The sequence below is a fragment of the Bos indicus x Bos taurus genome, chromosome 7, assembly GCF_003369695.1.
Source record: "Bos indicus x Bos taurus breed Angus x Brahman F1 hybrid chromosome 7, Bos_hybrid_MaternalHap_v2.0, whole genome shotgun sequence".
Lineage (NCBI taxonomy): Eukaryota > Metazoa > Chordata > Mammalia > Artiodactyla > Bovidae > Bos > Bos indicus x Bos taurus.
In genome coordinates this window covers 51,267,181-51,294,471 of record NC_040082.1, presented here as the reverse complement: position 1 = coordinate 51,294,471, position 27,291 = coordinate 51,267,181, and the positions used below count along the sequence as shown (strand labels likewise).

At 38.5% G+C, this 27,291-nt stretch overlaps 2 protein-coding genes across 2 annotated transcripts; both read left to right on the top strand.

Annotated features, from left to right (window-relative positions):
- The first annotated feature begins 1,610 nt into the window (after positions 1–1,610).
- On the top strand, positions 1,611–10,196 carry LOC113896566 (serine protease inhibitor Kazal-type 12-like). Its single transcript, XM_027548799.1, has 4 exons — positions 1,611–1,671; positions 3,522–3,547; positions 9,634–9,758; positions 10,002–10,196. The coding sequence occupies exons 1-4, from the start codon at positions 1,611–1,613 to the stop codon at positions 10,045–10,047; spliced, it is 258 nt and encodes an 85-aa protein (XP_027404600.1). The 3' UTR covers positions 10,048–10,196.
- A 6,808-nt stretch (positions 10,197–17,004) lies between these two features.
- On the top strand, positions 17,005–26,260 carry MARCOL (MARCO like). The gene is made up of 4 exons (XM_027548496.1): positions 17,005–17,053; positions 21,696–23,194; positions 25,191–25,312; positions 26,215–26,260. Exons 1-4 carry the CDS (start codon positions 17,005–17,007, stop codon positions 26,258–26,260), a joined length of 1,716 nt encoding a protein of 571 aa, XP_027404297.1.
- The last annotated feature ends 1,031 nt before the right edge of the window (positions 26,261–27,291 follow it).

Sequence of the window (27,291 nt, the reverse complement as noted above, 5' to 3'; positions counted from 1 at the left end):
AGTCTAACCATTGCTCTCATTTCTAAACATATACCTTAGCTCTTGTTTTCTTTTTTCCATATGATTTCTTATTCTTGAAATAATGACTATCACTTTATGTGTCTCTGATTTTCTAATAACTCTAGGAAGCCTGGTCATGACCACCTCCTCTCTGCCATGCCTTCTTCGCCCTACTCAGAGGAATGTGCTCTCTTCTGAGCTCCCCTCGTATCTGTCTGTAACTTTAGTCAGGTTGCTTTCTTCTTATTTTGGTTGTGAACTTCTATTCAGTTCAGTTCAGTTGCTCATACTCATCTTTAAATTTCTAGGATCAAAGTTCCTGGAACCAGTAGGTTTCACCCAGCAAGTGTTTGAGAAAAGAATGATGAATGTAGCTGTATGACTCTTTGTTGTCACTTCATTTTCAGCATTTAGTAATACTTGCAATAATTGGTGTTCAATTATTATGTTACAGTGAAAGAAGCAATTTTTACTATATAGCATTTCTAAAATCAGCAAGATGTTTATATGCTTCTGTGTAGAAGCCATTGTTCTATGTGTGGAGACACTAGAGAGAAAAAAGATCCATGAGTTTATATCCTAGCATGTGTGTGTATTTGTCAATATGATTGTATATATATGGTAGTTGGGAAATATACAAGTAAATAATTATGTAAGAAAGATAATTTTAGATGTTGAAAAGCATTATGAAAGCAATAAAGCACACTGATCTGAGTTTGGGTGGAGATATTTTGAATTGACAGGGAAATCTTCACTGAGCAGGTAGTATTTGAACTGATATTTCTTAAAAACAAAAAAACAAAGAAACTAGCTATTTAAGGCTCTTGGCCAGGAGTCTTCCATTTGGAGGAAATAATGTGTAATAAGAGCAGGAGCCATAAGGTGAAGAGTACTTGGTGTATTTGAGAGAAGCAAGAGAATTGTGAATGGTATTTATGCTCAATTACTAAAATCCATCTGTGAAATACTTGTTAAAATAAAAATGTTAAGTAAGAATCATCATGTATGTTTTGCCTAAAAGCAAGGGGTTGAAGAAAATAGCCCCTAATTCGCATTCATAGGGAATATCAAGGGTTTTTAAACTCAATGATCATTAGGAGTATGCTCTCCTAATTCAATAAATTCCTTGACCTTAAAATCCCTCACATTAGCATTTTTATTTTCCTAGTAGTTGTGACACCAAGCGTTATTAACGTTGTGCACAAATTACACAGGTTACTGCTTGATGGAAGCTTTCTTGTTCCAAGGATCTGCTGGGAGCAGGTTGAAATATGTAAATTGCTAGAAAATTACTTGATCACAACTATTACTGAATGCTGATGAGAGCAAATTTTGGGTGTAATACATATAATTCATTTTTATTCTGCCTAAACAACATTTCAGACCATTGTTCCTGTCTGAAAAAGGCAGGAAATAAGCTTTGGTTTCTGATGTCTCTAATCACTGGGGACATAGATTATATAATCAGGGTGGAGAATCTGGCTGGCTGCCAAATGTGTAGGTACTCAGAAGCATGCATATGGATCTACTTATAAATACAGCCTGTAGAACATCCACAGCGGTGAACTCTTGTTAACACAGTCCCTGCAGACTTGGCAGATTCATTGATCATGAAGTCATCAGGCACCCTTATGCTTCTGATCAGCGTGGCCTATTTGTTCATCTTGGCAGGTGAGTAATATATATATATATATATTCACACACAAAATGGAATTCTGGTCAATGTTAGCAGTCACGATGTGACGTCATTGTTTATGGTGATGATGATGATGGTGATAAGGATGGTTAATGATGGTGACCGCCCATAATACTATTTAGAGGAAACTTACAAAATTAGCAACTTGAATTATCACTATAATACTATGTAAGAGATAGTGGCATCTACTCGCAAAAACAGTGTTATAATTCATAGGATGAGATGGCCTGTCCTAGACCAAATGCCCCTTAAATGCCTAATCTATAAGTTCCCGTCCAGGAATTCCTGGAAGGCCAGTGGTTAGGGTTCTGTGCTCTCACTGCCAAGGGCCTGGGTGTAATCCCTGGTCAGGGAACTAATATCCCACAAGCCAAGCGGTGAGGTCAAGGGGGAAAAAAAGAAAAAATAGAAGTTACAGGCCAGTTACAAACTGCTGCTGCTAAGTCGCTTCAGTCGTGTCCGACTCTGTGCGACCCCATGGACTGCAGCCCACCAGGCTTCTCCATCCATGGGATTCTCCAGGCAAGAACACTGGAGTGGGTTGCCATTTCCTTCTTCAATGCATGAAAGTGGAAAGTGAAAGTGAAGTCGCTCAGTCATGTCTGACTCTTAGCAACCCCATGGACTGCAGCCTACCAGGCTCCTCCATCCATGGGATTTTCCGGGCAACAGTACTAGAGTGGGATGCCATTGCCTTCTCCGAGTTACAAACTAGCAAATCATAATTAAGAGCATAAGATTATAAATAAGTTTCATTCTTCAATGAAACAGCTTATTTTGAAATTATAATAGAAATTCTCACATAAAGTCACCTTCAAGAAATTCTTACCTAAAGAGCTTCAACTACTGAAATGTTCCTGAGATGCTTCCATCTTACTGAAAACTGAGGCATTCTTAATTAGCCTCCAGGTAAGCAAAGAAAAGAGAGAGGGAATGAGTGGAAGAGCCCAAGTGTAGGATTTTTATATTTGGCCTCTAATCTTCATTGTTCTACTATCTTCTTCTTTAATATTGAGCAACCTACTCCTTTTCTCTGGCTACTGCTCATCATGTGAAAATAGAGTTGTGACCCTTATGTGCTCTAAGACTTGTTTCAATAAAAGGTTGTGGTTATGTACATTGTCTTTAGAATCTAAGACCTGGGCTTGCTTTCTGGCTCTGCCATTTACAAGGTACATGCCCTCAGACGAGTTATTTGCCCCAGGTTTCAATTTCCTTAGATTTAAAACAGAACTATTAGTATGACTTAATATATGTAAGATTTAATACAGTGCTTGAAATATAGAAATCCCTTAGTTCATGGTAGATACTGTAGGGGAAATAGGGGTAAATTATATGATTTTTTTCAATGCTCTCCAAATTATTTTGTATTTTATTGTTATATTAGCTCTTTGTTGGCCAATTATCTTGATTATCCTTTAATGGCTTCTAGATTTTGGAATTTTCAACTTCTTTCTGGTTAAATATATGCCACTTTGACATATATTTTTGCCTTCCTTTCTTAAGTTAAAGCCTGGTTTTAAGGTAGACATTAAAGAAGTGAATATAATCAATAAAAGCCACACAGATCATAAATAGCAAATGTAGCGAAAAGAGCTTTGTATTGGTCGTTTGTAACCTGGCCTCTGGCCTCTAGTTCAGCTGAGTAGTTAAGAAGCTGTGTGTCCTAGAGAAGCTTTCTGCCCTTCTCTGGGCCTTAGTTCTTCATCCTAAATAAGGCAGTTATAATATTAGAAGGTCTCTGAGGATCATTTAACTCTAAGATTCTGATTCTGGAATCTGCCTGTCCTATTGTGACTTATCATTGTTTGTTCTGTCCTTGCAGAGGCTGTGAGCCAAAGAGGCTCCCAGGTATGTATTTCTCACTCTCACTGGCCCTCTACTATCACAAGAGGTTGTCTTACAACAACGGTGATTTGGAGTTGGGAAGTACTGTGACTATTTCATTAAGGTCTTCTGAGTTCATTTGGTTGCTCTGGTGAGAAGGTGGGATGGCATGCATGATATCCTTATTTAGGAAAAAATGTCATTTTTAGTGCAGATGCCTTTTCCTTAACAGTACAAAAGCACTTAAAAATTACTTCCCATTTTCTTTAGATGAGCCAGATGTCACATTTCCAGAGAAAACAGTATGTACACAGTTAAAAGCTCTAAAACAGTACATTGCTTATAAAAATATAGGATGTATAGATCAGTCTTATGGACTCTGTGGGAGAGGGAGAGGGTGGGGAGATTTGGGAGAATAGCATTGAAACATGTATAATATCATGTATGAAACGAGTCGCCAGTCCAGGTTCGATGCACGGTACTGGATGCTTGGGGCTGGTGCACTGGGACGACCCAGAGGGAGGGTAGGGGAGGGAGGTGGGAGGAGGGTTCACGATGGGGAACGTGGGTATACCTGTGGCGGATTCATTTCGATATTTCGCAAAACTAATACAATATTGTAAAATTAAAAATAAAATTAAAAAAATATGGGATGAATATAATTTATTTTCTAAATAAGGATAATTTTGAGAGTGGAAGTAGTATTTACAGTTTTATAGAGAAGACATAAACTGAGACTATTCAGCCAACTCAAAACATACAGTCACTCTAGATCTGAGTACCTTGTTCACAAGTCTCTACGAATGCTTCATAAAATGTATTCCGGTTTCCTACACATACATGTTAGATCTTCTAATTGAACCAGGATGTCTAGGGAGGGATGCTGAGGCCTAGGAATCTACATTTTAAGAAGCCCCTGACATTAAAATTGGAGAATTGCAGCTCTGTATTTTAATAAACACACTTAGGTATAGAGAGAGAGTACATGAGTCTGGCATGTACTCTATATACCTAAGTGTGTTTATTAAAATACACACTTAAAATACATCCTTTGGTATCTGTCATATCCCACTCTTTGCGACCCCATGGACTGTAGCCTGCCAGGCTCCTCCGTCCATGGATTCTCCAGGCAAGAGTACTGGACTGCATTGCCATTTCCTTCTCCATTACCTTCTCTTCTTTGTGGACATATGGACAGGTAGCTTGGTTGGCAACTAGTAATCACAGAATCTATACTACTGAGAGAGTAATTTGTAATAATAGGGTCTATAATCATAATAAAAAAAAGAAATAGTTATATACCTTAAAATTTTTTAAAATGTAGTCAGAGTTTCCTTTCTGAAATATGGGTTTTGAGAAAGAATATTCAGGTTTATAATCAAGCCCTATTACTCAGTAAATGTCTGATTATTGGTAACTTATTTCACCTTTCTGTGCCTCAGTGTCTTTATCTATAAAATTCAGCTAATGAAGTACTCAGTTCAATACTACATGGGCTAATTTATATACAGCCCATAAAACTGTTCAGTGCAGAGTAAATACTAAATAAAAATTAACTATTATTAATTTTTTATTTTAATGATTTAATCCTAATAACTAAGTCACATTTATCCAATTTTAGTTTTCTAATTAAAGAGTAAATGTTTTAAACAAAATATTTATAAAGAGATATAGAGAGAAACAACTCTAGAACTTTAAAAAAAAATTAATTCATTCAACAAATATCCTCCATGCTAATTCCAAAAAATTCTAACATTTTAACTTTATTCACATGGCTCTCTTAATTCAAAGTCATAGATAATTTTCAAATGCCAAGATGATAATATCCAAATTCTTTAGCCTGGCTTTCAAGTCCCTTATCAATCTATTGGCTGTCTCCTTGTTCAGCCTCATTCATTCTCTACCAGCCTGTGACCCAATTCTTCGACCACAGCATACCAAGACCTCTCACATGCCTTGGTTAAGGCTGTTCTTACATTCTGAAAGACAATTACCAGTCACACCATTGTGAAAAGTGTGCTCAGGCTCTCATTTAGAAGGACCTTCATATCCTCCATCATGCAGAAATCTCCTAAGAACAAAATCAATTTTGCTCTATCATCCCTATGAATGATTTACTAAGATCCCATCTCTATTTATCCTGGATTTTACTGATATACTAAATTCAACATTTATCATATTATGCTACCCATCACAGATAGCCTTCTCTCTTATAAAGTAAGCTCCTTAAGGCCAGAGGAAGTGTTTTCTCTCTTGTTCGGATCTTAGGTCTTTAAATGTGGCACAGCTTCAATAAAAATCTTACCTAATAAATGGATAGATGGTTGAATGGATAAATCAATGGATTGATAGCTGAAGAGATGGATTTATGAATGAGTGAAAGATTCAACAAATGTTAGAATGTACAAGATAATATCAGATGTGATATATAGTATTTCTACTTTCTGAAAACTAGCCACCTACAAGAATTTTGAGATAAGGTTTTATAATCTATACATCTTACCTAAAAATTTAGTTGAAGATGGAGGTCAACTTCCATCTTCATTTTGCATTTTTTTATGTTTTTAAAAAATATTTTCATTTTGAAAAGTAGCCCAAAGAAATATTATATACTATGTATCTTTTATCCAGCTCACGTTACATAACTTCGGTACAGTCATCAAAGTCAGGAAATGAACATTGATACAGAACTGTTACCTAACTTGTTAACCTGAAATCCTGTTCAAAGTTCATTAGCTGTCCCAGAAATATTATCTCATTCTCTTGTTGTAGGATCTAATCTGAGACCACATATAGTTTTTCGTCTGCTCAGTCTCTCTTCAACTCTTTCTAAGCAACAGCTACTTTCTTGAAGCAAAATTCAGTTGTAAGATTTTAATTAGAAATTTGATAAGACTGCTTTGGAATTTCAAGTTACTGGCACAAAGTAGGTATTCAATATTTGTTGAGTAAAAAGTAAAGAAATAAAATTGATTTCTTCATGGAACCATACAAAAGGGAATTATAAAGGAAGCTAAGCAACAAAAAAGGGAAAAAATTAAAGTATGAAAATTAAATCATGCTGAACAAGAGAAAATACAGAAGAGAATGTACTATCTTTAGAAATTAACTTCTGGTAGAGCATATCCCCTCTTTCACGCCAAAATAAACTTCCTGGGGCTTCCCAGGTGGCTCAGTGGTAAAGAATCTGCCTGCCAATACAGGAGACATGAGTTTGCTCCTTAGGTCAGGAAGATCCCCTGGAAGAGGAAATCACAACACATTCCAGTATTCTTGCCTAGAAAATCCCATGGAAAGAGGAGCCTAGAGGGCTACAGTCCATAGGGTCACAAAGAGTTGGACATGAGCGAGTGACTGAGCACACACACATGTAAACTTTTCAAATCAGAAATTGTTTTTGAAAAGAAAATGTTTGAAAAAGACAAATTTTGTCTTGCTTAAACTGTACTATATGAAATATATAGTTTTTAAAAAATATCTTACCAATTCACAGACTAAATATTTCACTTAATCTTTAATCTACTGTGTTTTAATACAACCAAGAAGTTGATTGTTAATGCCTTCTATTCCATGTGGTGACTGTAGAAAGCATAAAAGTAACAAGTCAGATCCTTAATCCAAGACAATTAGAAAGTCATGCTATTAGAGTTGATGAGACTCTTCTTAACTTTGATTCTTCTGATGTTTAGGGTGATAAAACTAACAGTTACATTTTGTTCTCTTTACCATATGAGGAAAATTATGTTCTGGGAGGCAGGTGGAGTTACATATTTTCATGTTGAATCTTTAAGTCTAGAAATATATTTTAAAGATTACTGAGATTAAATAATAACTTTATAAACTGCATTACTGTCATGTTCTTAATGCGAACTAATTTGCAATCAGATATATAACTATGAACAGGAACTTCTTGAGAGGAGGGACTTAGTATGCAAAATTAGATTCTTGGAAAAATGGGTTCATGATAGATAAAGAAACAAACTGGAAAATCACAATGTAATGGTATGAAAGTGAAGTCAAAGTGAAATTTGCTCAGTCGTGTCTGACTCTTTGTGACCCCATGGACTATGCTGCTGCTACTGCTGCTAAGTCACTTTAGTCGTGTCCGACTCTGTGCGACCCCATAGACGGCAGTGCACCAGGCTCGCCCGTCCCCGGGATTCTCCAGGCAAGAACACTGGAGTGGGTTGCCATTTCCTTCTCCAATGCATGAAAGAAAAGTGAAAGTGAAGTCGCTCAATCGTGTCCGACTCTTCGCGACCCCATGGACTGCAGCCCACCAGGCTCCTCTGTCCATGGGATTTTCCAGGCAAGAGTATTGGAGTGGGGTGCCATTGCCTTCTCCGCCATGGACTATACAGTCCATGGAATTTTCCAGGCCAGAATACCGGAGTGCGTAGCCTTTCCCTTCTCCAGGGGATCTTCCCAACCCAGGGATCAAACCCAGGGTTCCTGCTTTGCAGGTGGATTCTTTACCAGCTGAGCCACAAATCTAGGTTCTAATTCTGTCCCCATGTCATGTGAAATGTTGGAAGAATGTCTTCCAAAAGGAAGTGAGCCTTAATGTCCCCACATGTAAAATTAGAGCATAGGAAATACTGCTTTTCAAAGAAATGCCCTTCGGCTAAACCGAAAGCAAAATCTCAACAGGTAAAAGACCAGATAAACACTGACTTTCTTTGCTTGAAGTAAGGGTAATGAAAGCAGAATAAAAAAGATGGCTACTAAAGTCTGTCTATTCCCGTGAGGAAAATCTGTGAGCAGATTTTCTTTCATTCTACCTATGAAGTTGTGTAATTATATAAAAACACTTTCACACTATTCAACAAAGTTCCATAAATTTCCTATTATGGTCAAAGCCTACAGGAAATAGAAATATGAAAAAAATAATTCCTGAAGTTTTACTTGATAAATGCATCAAAAGTCTTTAAAAAGGCAAATTAAAAACAGAGGATCTTTTTACTTCCAGAAATGGAGCCTAAAGAAAGAATTGAAAATGCATTTATACAGATATTCCTAGCAATATAGATTGTATTAGCAAACAATATGGAAACAAACAAACAAAAAAAGGAAAAAACAGGGAAACAAACCAAATGTTTCCAAATAGGGAACTGAATGATAATTAATACAATATATAGTAACTATTCAAATGGGTAATATAGAATGTATATTGATGCAGAAAGATACTGAAAGAATATTTCAAGTTTAAATCATTTTATAAAATGCTATCAATGGTAAAGAGACTTGGGAAAAATATATAAACAGAGAAGATGTCAGGAAAGGTACTATCAATAGTGCAAATTTCTGGATATTGTTTTACACATGATTTAAATCTATCCCTTTTGTGCTGCTCTGTATTTTTAACGGTTCTATTATAACATGCATTGTTTGTATGACAGGTAGTTACAGAGATAGCTAATGAAGCAATCAATTATAGAACTATGATTATATGCACATATATCTTGTTATGCCTTACTCCTAGGAGTTTGCATTGAACCCAGGTCTCCTACATTGCAGGCAGATTCTTAACTGTCTGAGCCACCATAGAAGTCCAAAGTAAAACAAAAATAAGTAAACAAAAGCAAATATAAATAAAAATATTAATAACATTTGTGTACTACTGAAGGTTGATGTCAGATAATAAACTTGTAGGCATTTGGAAACGGAAGCAATCTTTTTTCACCTGAGGATTTTCAGGAAAATTTCAGAGTATGAGATGGTATTTGAGAGGTGTTATTTCATATCATTAAAGAATGACATAAAAGAGAAGATTTATTATAGGAAGAAAGAGTAGTATAGTGCTGGAAAAAAAAAAAAACAAGCAAAATGTTTTCAAAGGTTATTAAAGGCCAATTTGGCTAGATTCGTGGGTTTCCATATGGTCAGAATGATATAATGGCTAAGAATATATGCTCTAGAGTTAAACTGTCCTTGTTTGAATCCTGGGTTTACAAGGATGTAATAATAAGATAATGATAATAAGAGTTTAGTAATAATAACTTTTTAAATGGATTTATAAGCATAAATTGAATATTTTTATTATCACTTGAGAGAGGTAATGATGTCAATGCCATTATTCATGGAATTAAAAAAGAACTCTTTAATCACAGGCTTTTTGCAGCAATTATGAGAAAACAGCTACAAATGGAAAACCCTGTCCCAAGACTGACAAACCAGTATGTGGCACTGACGGACAAACTTACCACAACCTCTGTGAATTCTGCAAAGCAGCTAAGTAAGCACCCGAAAGCTGTCTTGGAAGAGCATCTTTGGTTTAGGTCAATGGGGTATAAGTCAGGGAAGTTATTTATTAAGCCTTTTACTATGCTAAGTATTTTACACATAGTTCTTTTTTAAAATAAGGCAGTATTATTAGCCTCAGACCTAGAAAGCTTTAGTATCATTTCCCAGTTCATTTATACTGGGCTTAACCCACATCCACTGCACTTCACTGAGAGCAGTATCTCTGTTCTTTCAGGGAAAGAAATTGGAAGCTCAATTTCAAACATGAAGGAAAATGTTGATTCGCCTGATGCTGCAATGCTGAAAGTGCCTACAATTCACCTTTTGCATCAGAAGAGTCTCTGTTTATCCAGTCTCCATTGCTATGTATTTCCCATCAGTTATTTTGCATAAAGAAAGCACTTTCAATAAAGTTATCTTGGCAGACTGACTACATTGATGTTCTTTTCAGCTAACAAGGGAGCCACCTTTATTTGATTTAGAGTAACTGCTAGACTGCTTTAGTACAAAATGATACAATTTGAAAACAAACCACAGGACATAAATTATTATCACACTTTTCAAATCCAGAATTCTCCAACCAGTACTCTGAGTCTCAATTCTTCAGAATTTATGCAGATGAAGTCAAGGACAAGAAAGCTCAATCCAAGAAAATATAGATCATCTGATACAAATTAGCATTCTTTAGTATATGATATATTTGTGAAGTGTTTTTCCTTAGGGACATATTGAGTTAGTTTTAGAGCTTCTCAACTTGTACCCTGAGACAAGAAATAAGTAACAAGTGAGACAAAATGTTGGTCACGTCAGTCATTTCGGGCAGCTGAATAGGTTCTGCAACAACTGAAGCCTTTCGGCTAGTTGTCTCTGGCTTTATCAGTTTACTACATAAAATAATTTTCTATGTATGATAAATTGTGAAAAAGCTTGAAAGTATAGGTTTACTGGCATATAGTATGTCCTCAGAAATCTAAAGATGTAGACAAGATTGTATCTTCAAACTGTTTGGAGGGAAAATTTTACAGCAACCAACAAACATATGGCTCAAACCATAAAAAATTTGCATGCAATGCAGCAAACCCAGGTTCAATCCCTGGGTTGGGAAGTTCCCCTGGAAAAGGGAATGGCTACCCACTCCAGGAGTCTTGCCTGGAGAATTCCACAGACAGAGGAGCCTGGCAGACTACAGTCTAGGGAGTTACAGAGTTGGACATGACTGAGCAACTAACATTTTCACTTTCACTTTCAAAGTATAGTTTGGTACACTCTTATTTTATAAAATCCCTGTGCATGAATTATTTCATTCATTAATCACAAATAATTATTCAATGCTTATGATAGATACCAGGAGTCCCTGGTAGCTCAGACGGTAAAGAGTCAGCCTGCAATGCAGGAGACCCAGGTTTGATCCCTAGGTTGGGAAGATTCCCTGGAGAAGGAAATGGCAACCCACTCTAGTATTCTTGTCTGGAGAATCCCATGGACAGAACCACCTAGCAGGCTACAGTCCATGGGGTCACAAAGAGTTGAACACGACTGACCGACTTCACTTTATGCTAGATACCATTCCCAGGATAGGGCAAACAAGACAAGATCCTTGGGGCCATAAGAATAAATATTTTAAAAATATTTTTCAGTTATTAATCGATTAATAAAGGAAGCAAAGTTGAGACATATGACAGAGAAAACGGGGTACATTTTGGAGAGAATAATTATTTGAATTAGGTTACTTTGAATTGAGTCCTGAAAGCTGAAAAGCATTTCAGTTCAGTTTAGTTGCTCAGTCATGTCCGACTCTTTGTGACACCATGAACTGCAGCACACCAGGCCTCCCTGTCCATCACCATCTCCCGGAGTTCATTCAAACTCATGTCCATTGAGTCGGTGATGCCATCCAGCCATCTCATCCTCTGTCGTCCCCTTCTCCTCCTGCCCCCAATCCCTCCCAGCATCAGAGTTTTTTCCAATGAGTCAACTCTTCGCATGAGGTGGCCAAAGTACTGGAGTTTCAGCTTTAGCATCATTCCTTCCAAAGAACACCCAGGACTGATCTCCTTTAGAATGGGCACATGCAAATTTAGAGGAAGGGTGTTCTGAGCAAAGAGAACAACAAACATAAAAACAACAAAATACCAAAAACAAAACCCTGAAATGTAAATAAGGTTGCCATGATCAAGGGTGAGAGAAGTCAGTTTATAGACAGCTCCTTCTATAGGAGCCAAGGCACAGCATTGGGGTTACTTCGACAGATATGCTAAAATATCTTTCCTAGGGTTGCTGCTGCTGCTGCTGCTGCTGCTGCTACTGCTGCTAAGTCGCTTCAGTTGTGTCCGACTCTGTGTGACCCCATAGACAGCGAAAACAGCTATTTAATGACACTGTGCTTGAGTTTCCTCAACGTATAGTTAAGGGTGTGACCAAATACTGTTTGAAGAAGTTAATGAGATAATGTACATAAAGCTTCTCATACATGGTACCTATTTTGGTTATCATGGGGTCTTGATTCAATGTGAAAAAGTAATCACTATCTTGTCAACAGTATTATAACAATTATCTCTCTCTGCATAACAGATCATCTCCAACTTATGGGCTTTAAACAAAAATAGTAAGTTATAGTATATGCCCACAATTCTGCAATCTGTGGACTTCCCTGGTGGCTCAGACGGTAAAGCGTCTACCTACAATGCGGGAGGCCCAGGTTTGATCCCTGGGTCGGGAAGATCCCCTGGAGAAGGAAATAGCAACCCACTCCAGTACTCTTGCCTGGAAAATCCCATGGATGGAGGAGCCTGGTAGGCTGCAGTCCATGGGGTCGCCAAGAGTCGAACACGACTGAGCAACTTCACTTTCTGCAATCTGTGCAGGATCAGCGCAAATGGTCTGCCTTTGCTCCACATGGTGCTGGCTGTGTGGCTCCCTTGGGATCCACGGAGAATTCAGCCACATTTCTGATGTTTCAGTGGCGGTGCTAGAGAGGTTTCTCTTTGTCTCCCTGTCTCTGTCTCTATGTAGTTTCTCACTCAACTCTGCCAGGCTCTTAAGGCTTAGACCTAAAAATGACATGTTGTCATATTCACTACATTCTATTGGTCAAAGGAAGTCACTGGCCCAGCTCGGATTCAAAGGGAGTGGAATGGATTCTTCTGTAGGAGAGGAGTAACTTGCATGAAGAGGATTTGTTAATGCTGATCTTAATAACAACATTCTGAAAATATACTCTTTCCTTTAATATATATTTGTAAGACTAATTATCAGTGGACATTACACAGAGGATGACTAGAAATATGGGTTTAAGAAACAAGTAACAGAAAACTTGGACTCAAATGGTTAAGTAAATCTGATGATCAACATAGGACCAAACTATGTAATTTATTGTATTTATGGTGGTGAAGAGGAAGTTAATTTGGGTGTGAGAAACAGATTATGCTTCAGATTTTATCCCTAGAATTTGCACCCTTGCACATTAATGAGTCTAGGCAATAAGTCAGTAAACACCTTAATTATAACAAATTTAGTTAATGATTATCATAATTATGTTCTGCCTTATATTTTATTGTTCTCCAGTCACATCATGTGTATTCAACTAAAGTAAAGATGGGAGTGGTCATGTTTCTAATCTCAAATATTCACCTAAGTATACTAACAATAGCCAACATTAATGTGTGTCAGATATCTGCATCATCTCAAATAATGATGAAATTGAATATATTTGAATTTCAGTTTACATGAAGACATTATGTGTTAAATAAGGAAATGGACAACCAAAGCAGAGAAGAAGATGCCCAAGATTCTATTTCAATCATCAGCCACTCTCCAGGACTTTAGTGTTCTGGAATTAATGCCTCCAATGGGTAAAGACCGGGTGAAATGATCAAATAAACTGAGAAATGGTGAAGAGCCATAGGTAGAGATTACCTAAGCGCTTGATTTTTGGCTTCTTTCTTAATATTGTGAAGTATTCAATGAAACTTAGTAACCAACTGGAAAGTCTCCCCCTGACAATTTTGGCAAAGTGATTGGAATTTAAGATGTAATATGTCTTCTACTCCAAAAACCAAACCAAAACATCAGTTTGCCTTCTGGATTCAGTTTAACTTATTTGCATCTATATATGAATAACCTATGGAGAAGGGAACGGCAACCCACCCCAGTATTCTTGCCTGGACAGTCCCATGAACGGAGGAACCTAGTGGGCTACAATCCATGGGATCGCAGAGTCGGACACGACTGAGCAACTAACACACAGCATGAATAACCCAATGAATGCCATGTAACTGATGTCTTCTGCCCTTTATTGTGCTCAATCTTTACATATCTTCTTGGATTCAAAGAACAGTACTTGACACATGTGAGTCCCCACAGTTCCAGAAAGGATTAAAAGGAAACATATTCACCAGGAAAAACTAATAGAGAGTTCAAAGTCTCCTTCCCTTTAGCTGCATGACAAATGTTCAGTTGAGATTAAATCAAGTAACTGGACAGAGTGCTGTAACAGCCCACAGTCAGAAACCAAAATTACTATAGTATGAATTTTCTAAACCACAAAAACACTTAGCAAAATTTGACTCTTTCAGTGGAATATTATTGTCATGATTTTAGAAATAAGGAAGATGGAAAAAGGCAGATGGAGAGAGAAAGATAAATTTGTGTAAGATCACATAGCTAAATGAGAGGAGAGACAGAACCTCAGGTCATCTGACTTCACTGCTATTATTGTTATTTCCAGCCAGATATGATGACTACTGAAAGGATACCTTCTATTTAGAATCTCACTCCCAAACACATGAAATACCCTCTTCCCTTCTGTAACAAGTGACTGTGGGGAGCATTTTCTGAGCCTACTCTAACATAGAATTTTGACCTTATTCCAAAGTGTAAAGGAAGATACTAATGGAAGATAATTCTAAAGGTTGGAAAGTTCTCACAATTAAAGGAGAAATTAGATTTCCCATTTAGGAAAATTGGAAGATTAAAAGCAATTATTCAAAAAGCTCTTTGGAATGGTTTGGAGAAGAGATATGTTAAAGAGAGAAAAAGGGCTACCTTACTCAGCACAATCAATGATACCTTCAACTAATCCACAGAGGCAGTCGCTGAGACCTCAGAGCACAGGCTTCCAGGAGATTTTACCTTCTAACTGCAGTATCCTCACATATAAGGCGCTCATCATATTTGTTTTCTTTACATAGGCTATTTTCAAGTATGACAAAGCTGAAGTTGGAAAAAAAACATGGGTAAGATAGATGATGGCATTGTGTAAGAAGCATTTGTTTAAAGCAAAATGCAGATGCAGCTCTTGTGGTCCATTTGCTGGTATTTGAGAATTTACTGCATTTGAATCTACACATGAGTATCCGGGTGGAAAAGTAATTTGCATAAAGTTTACCCATATTTATCAATACACATGGTAGAGCAAATGATGAACTAAAGAATCTTGGAGGCATGAATATGGGCTTTCACTGCAAATTTTTTTAACTTGTTGGTATTTTGAAATCTTGTAATAAAATTTTAGCAAAAATTATAGGATGTTTAAAAATATACATATATTATATGGGGTATTATATATATATTTATTGGTAAATAAAATATATGTATATATAAACATATGGGGGCTTCCCTGGTGGCTCAGCAGTAGAGACTCCACTTGCCAATGCAGGAGACTCAAGTTCGATCCCTGGGTTGGGAAGATCCCCTAGAGAGGGAAATGGCAACCTACTCCAGTATTCTTGCCTGGGAAATCCCATGGAAAGAGCCTAGTGGACTATACAGTCCATGGGGTCCCAAGAGCCAGACACGACTTAGTGACTAAACCACTGCCACCTAAACATATATGTGTGTGTGTGTGTGTGTGTCTATACACACACACACGTACAATTCAAGGTCTTCTGGTTCAATACAACCTCTTCTGACATTCATATGAAGCCCAGTCAAAACAAAGAAAAATTAGCTAGGGGTAAAAGTTGGTGATGGACAGGGAGGCCTGGCGTGCTGTGATTCACAGGGTCACAAAGAGTCGGACACGACTGAGCAACTGAACTGAAAAGTTACCTTATTACTGAGAATTTAAAATTTTCCTTTTTGATGCCTTAAAATTGTTAGCTTGGTTCAAATAAATCATTTATCATTTCCAAAATTTCCCTTCTAAATAAGCTAAAGTGAAAATCAAACACAATCCATCTTAGTATCTTAGTATTGGAAGGGATTATAAGAATCACTTACTTCACCACCCTTCCCAAAGCAGAAATTTTCTTTAGGATTTAAAACAGTTTGTCTTGCACTTTCTTATATTGGAACTAGTTCTGCCATCTGGAACTATGCAGATCAAATAATATCTTGTTTCTCCATACTAACACTCTTCAAATGGTGACTCCAATGGCAATATTAATCCTAAGTCTGTTTTTACTCAAGCTTATGTTTCCTAGCACCATCAGTCAACCTTATTATGCTATATGGTCTCTAGGCCTCACATTATAAAGGTCTCTTTTGGCCATGCTTAACTTTCTCTTGTATAAGGCAGCCAATCTCGAACACAATACTTTAGTGTTTCATAATAATGAGTTAATTACTGACTAAAAGTCCCAAGGTGATATTCACATGAACTTGTTTGGTGTAATAGCTTAAGGCAAAAGGGTCGATAGTGTAATGTTATTCTCAAACATGAGATCCTTTGTCTTCTTGTTACCTCATAAAAATACATTACCTATTACCATTCCCCACTGGGTGTACTCATCACTTGCTAGTCACCAATATCAATGCATTTTCACTTGCTTATAAAATATAATTTGAGGTAAATATTTTTCATATAACTTATTTGTAGAAAAATTTTGTGGGAATCTCTACAGTGTCTCTACTATGACACTCTAAACTTGCTGTATCAATAACAGTACTGACTGAAGATCAGTCATCTCTTAACAAAAAAAATGAACAGTGAATTCATCACTTTCTCAGATGGGTTATACCTTTTAAATTTTTTCTGTGAGGAAGATATCTGATAGGAGCATATTAAAGTTTGGATATTTATGAGAGTCAGGGCGTGAAGCTAATTTAAACATGATAATCTACTTAATTTAAGAAGGAACACCTTTCAGATTTCAAAAATTACTGTAATTTTTTTTTAAACACAGTGACTGTGTTTAGCAATAAGGGTGGAGAATTGTCCAAATATATAACATGGTGGCAATCAGCATGGTTTATTCAGAAAGTATCTACTGAACACCCAACAACCAACTGGTTCTAACATGGAGGCTTTCATTTTCCTCCCCTTCATGTTCTTGGCCTTGTTCTCAGGTAAGAAAAGTTACATTCAATGGCTTTCTTTCCAATCTAAAAGTTAAGAATTAGAAATGTTGAGTGATCTAGTAATGTTTTGTGAGAAACTTTAAAACGGGAAATGTTTGTCAGAGGAATAAAAGAAGGTAATTACAAGCCACTTAAATATAGACCAAAGGCACAAAGATAGTGACCAGGTAAGAGAACAGTGAATAGTCTGGTGTGGCTTAAGAGCAGCAGAGGCAAAGAAAAAAAAATTAGAAAAGCAAGACATTAGGAAACAGTGTCAGACTTTATTTTTGGGGGCTCCAAAATCACTGCAGATGGTGACTGCAGCCATGAAATTGAAAGACACTTACTCCTTGGAAGGAAAGTTATGTCCAACCTAGATAGCATATTCAAAAGCAGAGACATCACTTTGCCAACAAAGGTCTGTCTAGTCGAGGCTATGTTTTTTCCTGTGGTCATGTATGGATGTGAGAGTTGGACTGTGAAGAAGGCTGAGCACCGAAGAATTGATGCTTTTGAACTGTGGTGTTGGAGAAGACTCTTGAGAGTCCCTTGGACTGCAAGGACATCCAACCAGTCCATTCTGAAGGAGATCAGCCCTGGGATTTCTTTGGAAGGAATGATGCTAAAGCTGAAACTCCAGTACTTTGGCCACCTCATGCAAAGAGTTGACTTGTTGGAAAAGACTCTGATGCTGGCAGGGATTGGGGGCAGGAGGAGAAGGGGACAACAGAGGATGAGATGGCTGGATGGCATCACTGACTCGATGGACGTGAGTCTGGGTGAACTCCAGGAGTTGGTGATGGACAGGGAGTCCTAGTGTGCTGTGATTCATGGGGTCGCAAAGAGTCAGACACGACTGAGCGACTGAACTGAGGCTGGAGAGAAAATTCAGTGTGACAGGATCATGAGAATTTGTGTATGTTCAAGTTCATGTTCCAAAAAGGATACAGTTTTGTGTGATGATCCAGGGTAGTGTGGTCAAATAGAAATGGGTTCAAATCCTGGCAGTTCAATTTTCTATTTATGCGCTTTTGGGGCAATCTAACTTTTTCTAGCCTCAGCTTTCTCATTTGCAAAAATGGAAATAATTATACATTTCTACAGGTTATCATAGGAATCATGATAACATTAGCTATCATTACTTGAGATCTTCACAAGTAACTGCTTCAACAATGCTTCTCTCTATTCCTTACCTCAACACAGTCAGGTTGTCTGTTTTCAGAGATATAAATTCCTAGCTAGAAATAAATTTGTCAAGATAATAAATGATACAGATAATACATTTCTTGAGATAATAAAAGTATGATAAATGAAACCAATTCCACTGTACTAATATCTCCAAATTATGACCTCCTACTTGACCATTTTTTCCCTACATCTAGTAAAATGAAATAATTGAAGTAAAGTGCCTATGACCTTCAACTGCTTAGAACAGGAACACAAGAAATAATGATTCTCTTCTCAATGAAAACACTGCAGTTATTTCAGACTGTTGAGTACAGGGGTGATCAGACCCATTCTGTTATGGAGTATCAGTCTACAGTGATACTTAAAATGAATTACATGTGAGAATAGTTGTACAGAAGTAACATTTAGGGATCTGCCGAAGTAGTAGAGTCAAGAAATAATAGAGAGTGAAGTGATGGAATGGGAGAAGGGAGGAGAAAAGAGTATACATTTCAGAAGGAAAAAAAAAAAAACATACAGCTGCAACTGGTCACTAGAACAGATATGTTTCACTATGACAGGTACCATATTGCCTGTGTACTTCAGCATCTTGCTGAATGACATTTAGTATGTATTCAATAATCATTTGTTAATGAAAGAACATATATTAGTATTAGATATGGAGGGTGAAGAAGAGAGAGGACTCAGGAATGCCTAGTACAATACAAAAGCTGTGCCAATCACGTATTTAGAATTTGGGTAAATCAGAAGAGAAAACTACAAAACCAAAACTAAAAATACTTATTTTACAAAATTTCAGCTTAAAAAGTAAGTGGATAAAACACATTCTTATATCTTAGTTATCTTCTTTAAAAATTCCACTCCTAGTTTCTATTCTACAAATTTATATTATCCATGTAAGAAATGATACATTTATTAGGGTTTTCATCAAATCAGTGTTTGTAATATTAAGAGAGGAAAATAAACCAACTACTCATTGCTAAGAGACTGGTTAAATAAATTACGGTAAATGTGACAAATGAGAAAGTGCAGTCACTAAGGAGAAATAAAGAAGTCGCTTTGTAAGCACTGATACCGAGATTGCCTCACTGTGCTGTCAGGGAGAAAACGAGTAGAACAGCATATGTGGTATGCTACCAACTGTGTGGGAAAATATATTCAACTACGATGTAAACATACACGGTATCTCTGGAATGATACAGAAAACCCTGGGAAATGTAACTGTGTCCTAGGTAAGGATATGAGGGGACTGGAACAAGAAAGGAAGGAAAAGTTACTCTAAACTGTTTGCACTTTTGAATTTTTAGAATTTGATGCAATTTGCTTGTGTGACCTACTAAAAAACTAAACATAATTAACAAAAAAAAACCCCAGATTGACCAATTAATTTTTTCCATTTCATCCACATCTCTATTCTCGATTTCTACTTGAAGTTAGTGCCTGTTAATGAACAACATTTCTTAGAATTCATGCGTAAACCCATCTCTCTGTCAAAAATATTTCTTTTCTTATCCATTTTTCATGCTATGGCCTATACTTCTTATATGTCACCTCCTCCAGGAAGGAGATATGATACTCTACTCCTTGCTATATTTCCTCTGGGAAAGATATCTTTCCTCTGGCTAATTACTTCTTACATTATAGTATTGATCATTCTACTATAAATTCCTATTTGCTTAGTTGTACCCACTATTATGCAGACCCCTGTCAGCCTCTTGAGGGCAGAATCATACATGCATTGTTCAGAGTTCTTATCTCTAGAAATTTACTATAGTTCTGGCATAGTAATGGACTCTCAATATATTTTTTGGTACATTGAATGAACAGCTAGATTATACCCACAGACCTCACCTCAGGTTACACCACAGTTGAATAAACCATGTTACTAACTGCTAAACTCCTATGCCTGAGTTAGGACCTTAACCACTATCAATGTAGAATACCACAGCATACTCAATAAAAAACAATTTATTAGGCATTTGATTTTTAGTTAAATCTAAAGACACACTTAAAGACATGCTTATGGTGTATACTCATGGAAATACAAAGCAGGACCAGTTGCAAATGCAAGTGAAATCCTACTGTACTTTCCAAAGGTTTGGAAGTTCCCTGAAGAAGGGAAATGACTGCCTTTGAGATGGTAACAAGGGGGAAAGAAGATGACTACAGAAAACATGTAGGGAGATGGGAAAAAGGATGTGGAAAGAGGGCTCCTGCCTGATAGCTTTTGTCTGGAAAGTTGATGATGGCATCTTCTGTACAGTGAGGTTCAGTATGTGTGTTCCGTGATGTGCTGAAAGCTTTCAGTTCAGTTGCTCAGTCGTATCCAACTCTTTGTGACTCCATGAACCACAGCACACCAGCCTCCCTGTCCATCACCAGCTCCCAGAGTCCACCAAAACCCATGTCCATTGAGTTGGTGATGCCATCCAACCACCTCATCCTCTGTTGTCCCCTTCTCCTCCTGCCCTCAATCTTTCCCAGCATCAGGGTCTTTTCAAATGAGTCAGCTCTCCGCATCAGGTGGCCAGAGTATTGTAGTTTCAGCTTCAGCATCAGTCCTTCCAATGAACACTCAGGACTGATCTCCTTTAGGATGGACTGGTTGGATCTCCTTGCAGTCAAAGGGATTCTCAAGAGTCTTCTCCAGCAATATAGTTCAAAAGCATCAATTCTTCGGCACTCAGTTTTCTTTATAGTCCAACTCTCACATCCTTACAACACGCATTAAGTAGAGGCTGTCTGATTAATTGAAAGTGAAAGTCGCTCGGTTGGGTCCAACTCTTTGTGACCCCTCTTGGAATTCTCCAGGCTAGAATACTGGAATGGGTAGCCTTTCTATTCTCCAGGGATCCTCACAACCCAGGGATAGAACCCAGGTCTTCCACATTGTAGGTAGATTCTTTACCAGCTTAGCCACCAGGGAAGCATTTGATTAATTATTAATCCATTAAATCAGGACTTTGGGGTAATCTGAAAAGCGTTAGTCCCTCAGTCATGTCCAACTCCTTGTGATCCTATGGACTGTAGCCCACCAGGCTCCTCTGTCCATGGGATTCTCGTGGCAAGAATACTGGTGTAGACTGCCATTCCTTTCTCCGGGGATATTTTCAACCCAGGGATTGAACCTGGGTCTCCTGCATTGCAGGCAGGTTCACCATCTGAGCAACCAGGGAAGGTCAGGATAATCTGAAGGCCCAGTTCAAATAATTCAGACTCTGATTTCGAAAAGGGGCAAGATGGCTTGACACCATTATTTTTGGAAACCATGTAATACAGTCAAGAAAAAAATAATCGAATAATCAGGTTATTAGACATAGTGGAAAGACTCCAGCTTGGGGTTTGGTTTTAAAAGAGCAAAGAGGCATTAAATGCATGCTATATCTTGGGATGAATACTATTGATTTTATATTCTTAAATATAAACAACTTTGTTTTTGTGCTTATGGTTATCATTCCAGTATCTTCAACCCAGCCTTTGAAGACTGGAAGTGTTTTTAAACTAGGAGACAGTCCAGAACCTGCACTTATTCTAGAGAGAGAAAATGAAGCTAATCAGCAAGGAGGACAAAAAGAATTTAAAAGGGAAACAGGAAGCAACACCCAAGGAAAACCAGGGCCACTCATTCTGCAAGGACAACCAAAGTATTCTAATCAGCCAGGAAAACCAGAAAATTTTAAACAGAAAGAGAGGCCAGGAGTCTTCAATCAGCCTGGGAGTCTGCAAGCGAATTCAGGACAATCTAACCAAAAAGGGAATCCAGAAGCTTCTAATGAGCAAGGAAAACCAGGATCTTTTAGCCAGCAAGGGAAGCCAGGGTCATCTAACCACCAAGGGAAGCCAGGGTCAACTAGCCAGCAAGGAGAGCCAGGGTCATCTAGCCAGCAAGGGAAGCCAGGGTCAACTAGCCAGCCAGGGAAGCCAGGGTCATCTAGCCAGCCAGGGAAGCCAGGGTCAAATAGCCAGCAAGGAGAGCCAGGGTCAAATAGCCAGCCAGGGAAGCCAGGGTCATCTAGCCAGCAAGGAGAGCCAGGGTCATCTATCCAGCCAGGGAAGCCAGGGTCATCTATCCAGCCAGGGAAGCCAGGGTCATCTATCCAGCCAGGGAAGCCAGGGTCATCTATCCAGCCAGGGAAGCCAGGGTCATCTATCCAGCCAGGGAAGCCAGGGTCATCTAGCCAGCAAGGAGAGCCAGGGTCAAATAGCCAGCCAGGGAAGCCAGGGTCATCTAGCCAGCAAGGAGAGCCAGGGTCATCTATCCAGCCAGGGAAGCCAGGGTCATCTATCCAGCCAGGGAAGCCAGGGTCATCTATCCAGCCAGGGAAGCCAGGGAAGCCAGGGTCATCTATCCAGCCAGGGAAGCCAGGGTCATCTATCCAGCCAGGGAAGCCAGGGTCATCTATCCAGCCAGGGAAGCCAGGGTCATCTATCCAGCCAGGGAAGCCAGGGTCATCTATCCAGCCAGGGAAGCCAGGGTCATCTATCCAGCAAGGAGAGCCAGGGTCAAATAGCCAGCCAGGGAAGCCAGGGTCATCTAGCCAGCAAGGAGAGCCAGGGTCAAATAGCCAGCCAGGGAAGCCAGGGTCATCTAGCCAGCAAGGAGAGCCAGGGTCATCTATCCAGCCAGGGAAGCCAGGGTCATCTATCCAGCCAGGGAAGCCAGGGTCATCTATCCAGCCAGGGAAGCCAGGGAAGCCAGGGTCATCTATCCAGCCAGGGAAGCCAGGGTCATCTGGCCAGCAAGGGAAGCCAGGGTCATCTGGCCAGCAAGGGAAGCCAGGGTCATCTAGCCAGCCAGGGAAGCCAGGGTCATCTAGCCAGCAAGGGAGTCCAGGATCATCTAGCCAAAAAGGAAACCCAAGATTGTCTAGACAACAGAGAAAATCAAAGTCTTTTTATAATCAAGAAGAAGGAAAAACTGGAGTCAACCCTTGGAATGACAATACAATAGAGATTCAGGTTAGTGTTAATTTGTCTTTTTTTTCCTCAGTCAATTCACTTCAGTCATTCTATTTTCCAGTTAAAAGAATACACTGTACTAATGACAAACAGTTGGTGACAACACTGATTTAACAAAATGAGAGGAACTGGAGGTGGTTGCTGTCCTATACACCTACAATCAGTAGTGAGTGGCATGCTCTTCCATTCTGTCTCATTGTCTTCTACTGTTTCCACTCAAGCCTTTCCACCTATATTGAACTAGCTCAGACCCTCAATAACTGAGTCCCTATCCCCACCAGAATTAACTTTCATGTCTATTTTCATCTCACCCATAATATACAAACCACTTAAACAGTATTTCTGAGTCACAAGTCTAATCTATCACTTTCCTACTAAAAATTCTTCAGTGACACACCACACTACCTAGACAATAAAACCCAAACGCCTGAGCACGGCATGTAAGATTTTCTCATGATTAGACCCCAAGCCCAAGATGAAACATGACTGAATATTTCACGTCACTCTTGCTCACACACCAGCCACATTGTACAGAATCCTGTAATTTTCCAAAAATGTATTCTTGATACTAATGATATCTTCTATCACAGAATGGACATTGTTCTTTACAATTGGTTGTTATTCAATTAGAGCATTAACTTCTTAAACAAAGTGCCATTTTAATTTCATTTATTTATTTGGTCATGTGGCTTGCAGGATTTTAGTTACCCAACCAGGGATCAAACCCATGCCCCCGTCAGTGGGAGCCCGGAGTCCTAACCACTGGACTGCCAAGAATTTCCAGACAAAGTGCCATTTCTCTTCAAACTTGTATTCCCAGATCCTAAAACAGGATAGACATATAATAATTTATCTTGAACTATTTGTCAGATGAGGAAATAAGTGGCTTGTATTAGAGAGGCATCATCGCAAACAGGTACATAGCCATGTCTCCCATATTTCCTTCTAAGTCCTACTATGCTCTGCCTTTCCTTGTCAGTCTCTTTCCCAACAGCCAGCTTTCTAATTCCATTCAGCAATTACTTTGGACACTCCACTTAGTAGATTCAAAACTGTCTTCTAGAACACTTCCTCCACCTTGTTATCTTAATGGAAACCATTTTTTACCTCATAACGTGTCATTCATCAATACCCTCTCAAGTAAAAGCAGCCTAATGCGTCTTGTCCTTATGCCTCTTCTAGCATGTAGTACTAATCTCCCAGGGACATCCCTGCTGTCCAGACCTTAATGCCATCACCTGCAGGTTTCTGAATCATCACTTAGTCTTTCTCAATTTTATATTCTTTTCTAAAATGGGGGAGATAACCCTGTCTAATTCACAGAGTAGGTGTGAATGAAAATAACAGATGTTACATAACATGAGTAGCAAACCTCTGTCATTTCCAGTGGTTTAGAGTTATCTGTCATCTTCCTCAGCTCTAGGAAGTCTAAGCTCCCTATTGGAGGCACTCACCATTCCATTTGGTGCCTCTGCTCTCATCTACTAGTCGTCATCTTTATGTTCATAGCCTTCCACCATCCTGTAACTGGATTCTGAGCTATGCTTCAGGTACTACTATAGTTAACTGAACCCTCATAATCCTACCTCCTGACTCATTTTCTTTTTTGAAACAAGAAAAAAGAAAGATTCAATAAGTAATGACCATATGTGTTTCGTATTTGCCAGTTTGTGTGCAAAGCATTCAAGTGAGGCAGTCTGAGATACACAGTAAGAGCAGAGGTTTTGGAATTGGATAACTCAGAGTTTTCAATCCCAGATTGGGTAGTTGGTCCAGATACGATTTTGTGCTTGTCACTTAAATGCACTGTCCTCCCGGAAAAAAATAAACTCTTCTTTCATACTGTTGCACAGATTACATTAAAATGTAAAGGGTCAACAAAATAATTGATTGAGTACAATGCTTAATCAGTAGTTCATGAGTAATAAATACATGTTTTATTACAATAACATAATTAGAGTGTATTTTTACCTAATGGTCTTTCACATTACTGAAGACTGGCCATACTAGCAACAAGAACCCAACCAGAAAAACAAAATGTCAGCCTAACTATGAACCAGTCTGTGGTTCTGATGGGAAAACGTATGGCAACCACTGTGCATTTAATGAAGCAAAAAGGTAAGAGGACTTTAGGTTTGTTTGTAGTAGGAAGTACTATTCTGATCCAAAGGGACTAAACAGATATTTTTCATTACATCTCCCATAGTTATCTCTCAATAGCATTTTGGATGTCTGTCCAAAGGAAACATAAAAAGGACACTTACCCTTGAACAGTAAAGTCAGTCGTTTCCTGAGAGAATGTGATACATTCAGCTTTGTAAATAGGTTCAAGCTTATTACTGAGTCATTCATTTACCAAATATTCATTAAACATCTGCTATGTACCAGGCATTGTTCGAAGCACTAAGATGGTGAGCAAAATACAGAATCTCTTGCTTCCATGGAGCCTTCATTTTTGCAAGGAAAGGCAGCAGAAAAAATATATTAGGGGGCAAAGAGGATAATGAATCTCATAGACTAAGTGATGACTACTAAAATATACTTTAAATTTAAATAATATTAAATGTTGCATTTGGTAAGCCAAGCCAAATTTTAAGAGTTACAATGTATAAGAAATAAGATGACAAGGCCATTTAAAATTAGAATGTGTGGCTAAAAGATAGTTCAGCTTTCAAAATTAATAAATATATCTCTGAATGAAAGGAATAAAGTAAAAATTATACTTCCTCTGTTTTGGACAGTTTCAGAATTTATTAAGGTTAATATTAATGTAAATATTAAAGGTAAGTGTCCTCTACAGCTATAAAATATAAATTGGAAGGCAGCCTGGACACCTTCTCATTTTATAGATAAGGCACCTGGCCCAGGGACAGGAAAAGACTGCCACAGAGTGTACAAATTCTCAGAATGTTCCATGTGAAACAGGCTAGCCACAGCCTAGGCCTGCCTTTCCCATTTGTCTCTGTATGGTGATGCCACAATTACTTGGTCCTTGATTGCTCTCATTATCTTGTTTTCAGGTTGAGTAATGGAAAACTGAGTCTGAACCATGAGGGGAAATGTTAAGCATTTGTTACAACCAATTACATGGGACTTCAAAATCCACTTTGAATTCTCTTTAAAAAATGGATTTCCCTGGGAGTTCTACTGAGGCCAGCAGGAGTCTTATATATACAATGGATCTTACATTATTCTCTAGATCTTTCCACTGCAAATAAAGTCGGTTCCACAGATGCTTCCAATTTCAGGGATTGTTTATTTTCTAGACTTTCCCAAACCTTGCATCTATGATCCACCTGTTCCCAAAGTGCCAAAATGGCTAAGACTTTAGGACCAGCAACTTCAGCAGCAATTTGCAAATCCTAATTAGTATAAAAATCTCAGGATTGCATGTAAAAAATAAAGATTTCCCAGTTGAGAAATACTGGTGCTGTAGGTCTCTGCTGCTGCTGCTGCTGCTGCTGCTGTTAAGTTGCTTCAGTCGTGTCCGACTCTGTGCGACCCCATAGACGGCAGCCCACCAGGCTCCCCCATCCCTGGGATTCTCCAGGCAAGAACACTGGAGTGGGTTGCCATTTCCTTCTCCAATGCATGAAAGTGAAAAAATAAAGTGAAGTTGCTCAGTCGTGTCCGACTCCTAGTGACCCCATGGACTGCAGCCAATCAGGCCCTTCCGTCCATGGGATTTTCCAGGCAAGAGTACTGGAGTGGGGTGCCATTGCCTTCTCCGAGGTCTCTGCTAGAGCTCAAGAAAGTGAAGGCTGAAACCACATTCCAGGTGTTTCTAATAAAGGTGGTCTCTGGATACTTGATGTAAAACTGACTCAAGATTTCTTAAGGATGCAATGATTGGCTTCAGAGGGTCTATGGAAATTATATGCAAAATAAATTCTCTGGAAACTTTTTTTGTAAGAAAGTATCCAAACCTTTTGTTAATTTTTTTTTTTTTTTTTTTTTTTGCCACTCCTTGTGGCTTCTGGGATCTTAGTTCCCGAACGACCAGGGATCAAACCTGGACCTGGGGCAGTGGAAGCACTTAGTCCTAACCACTGGACTGCCAGGGAATTCCCGCATTAGATTCTTAAAGGGATATGTGA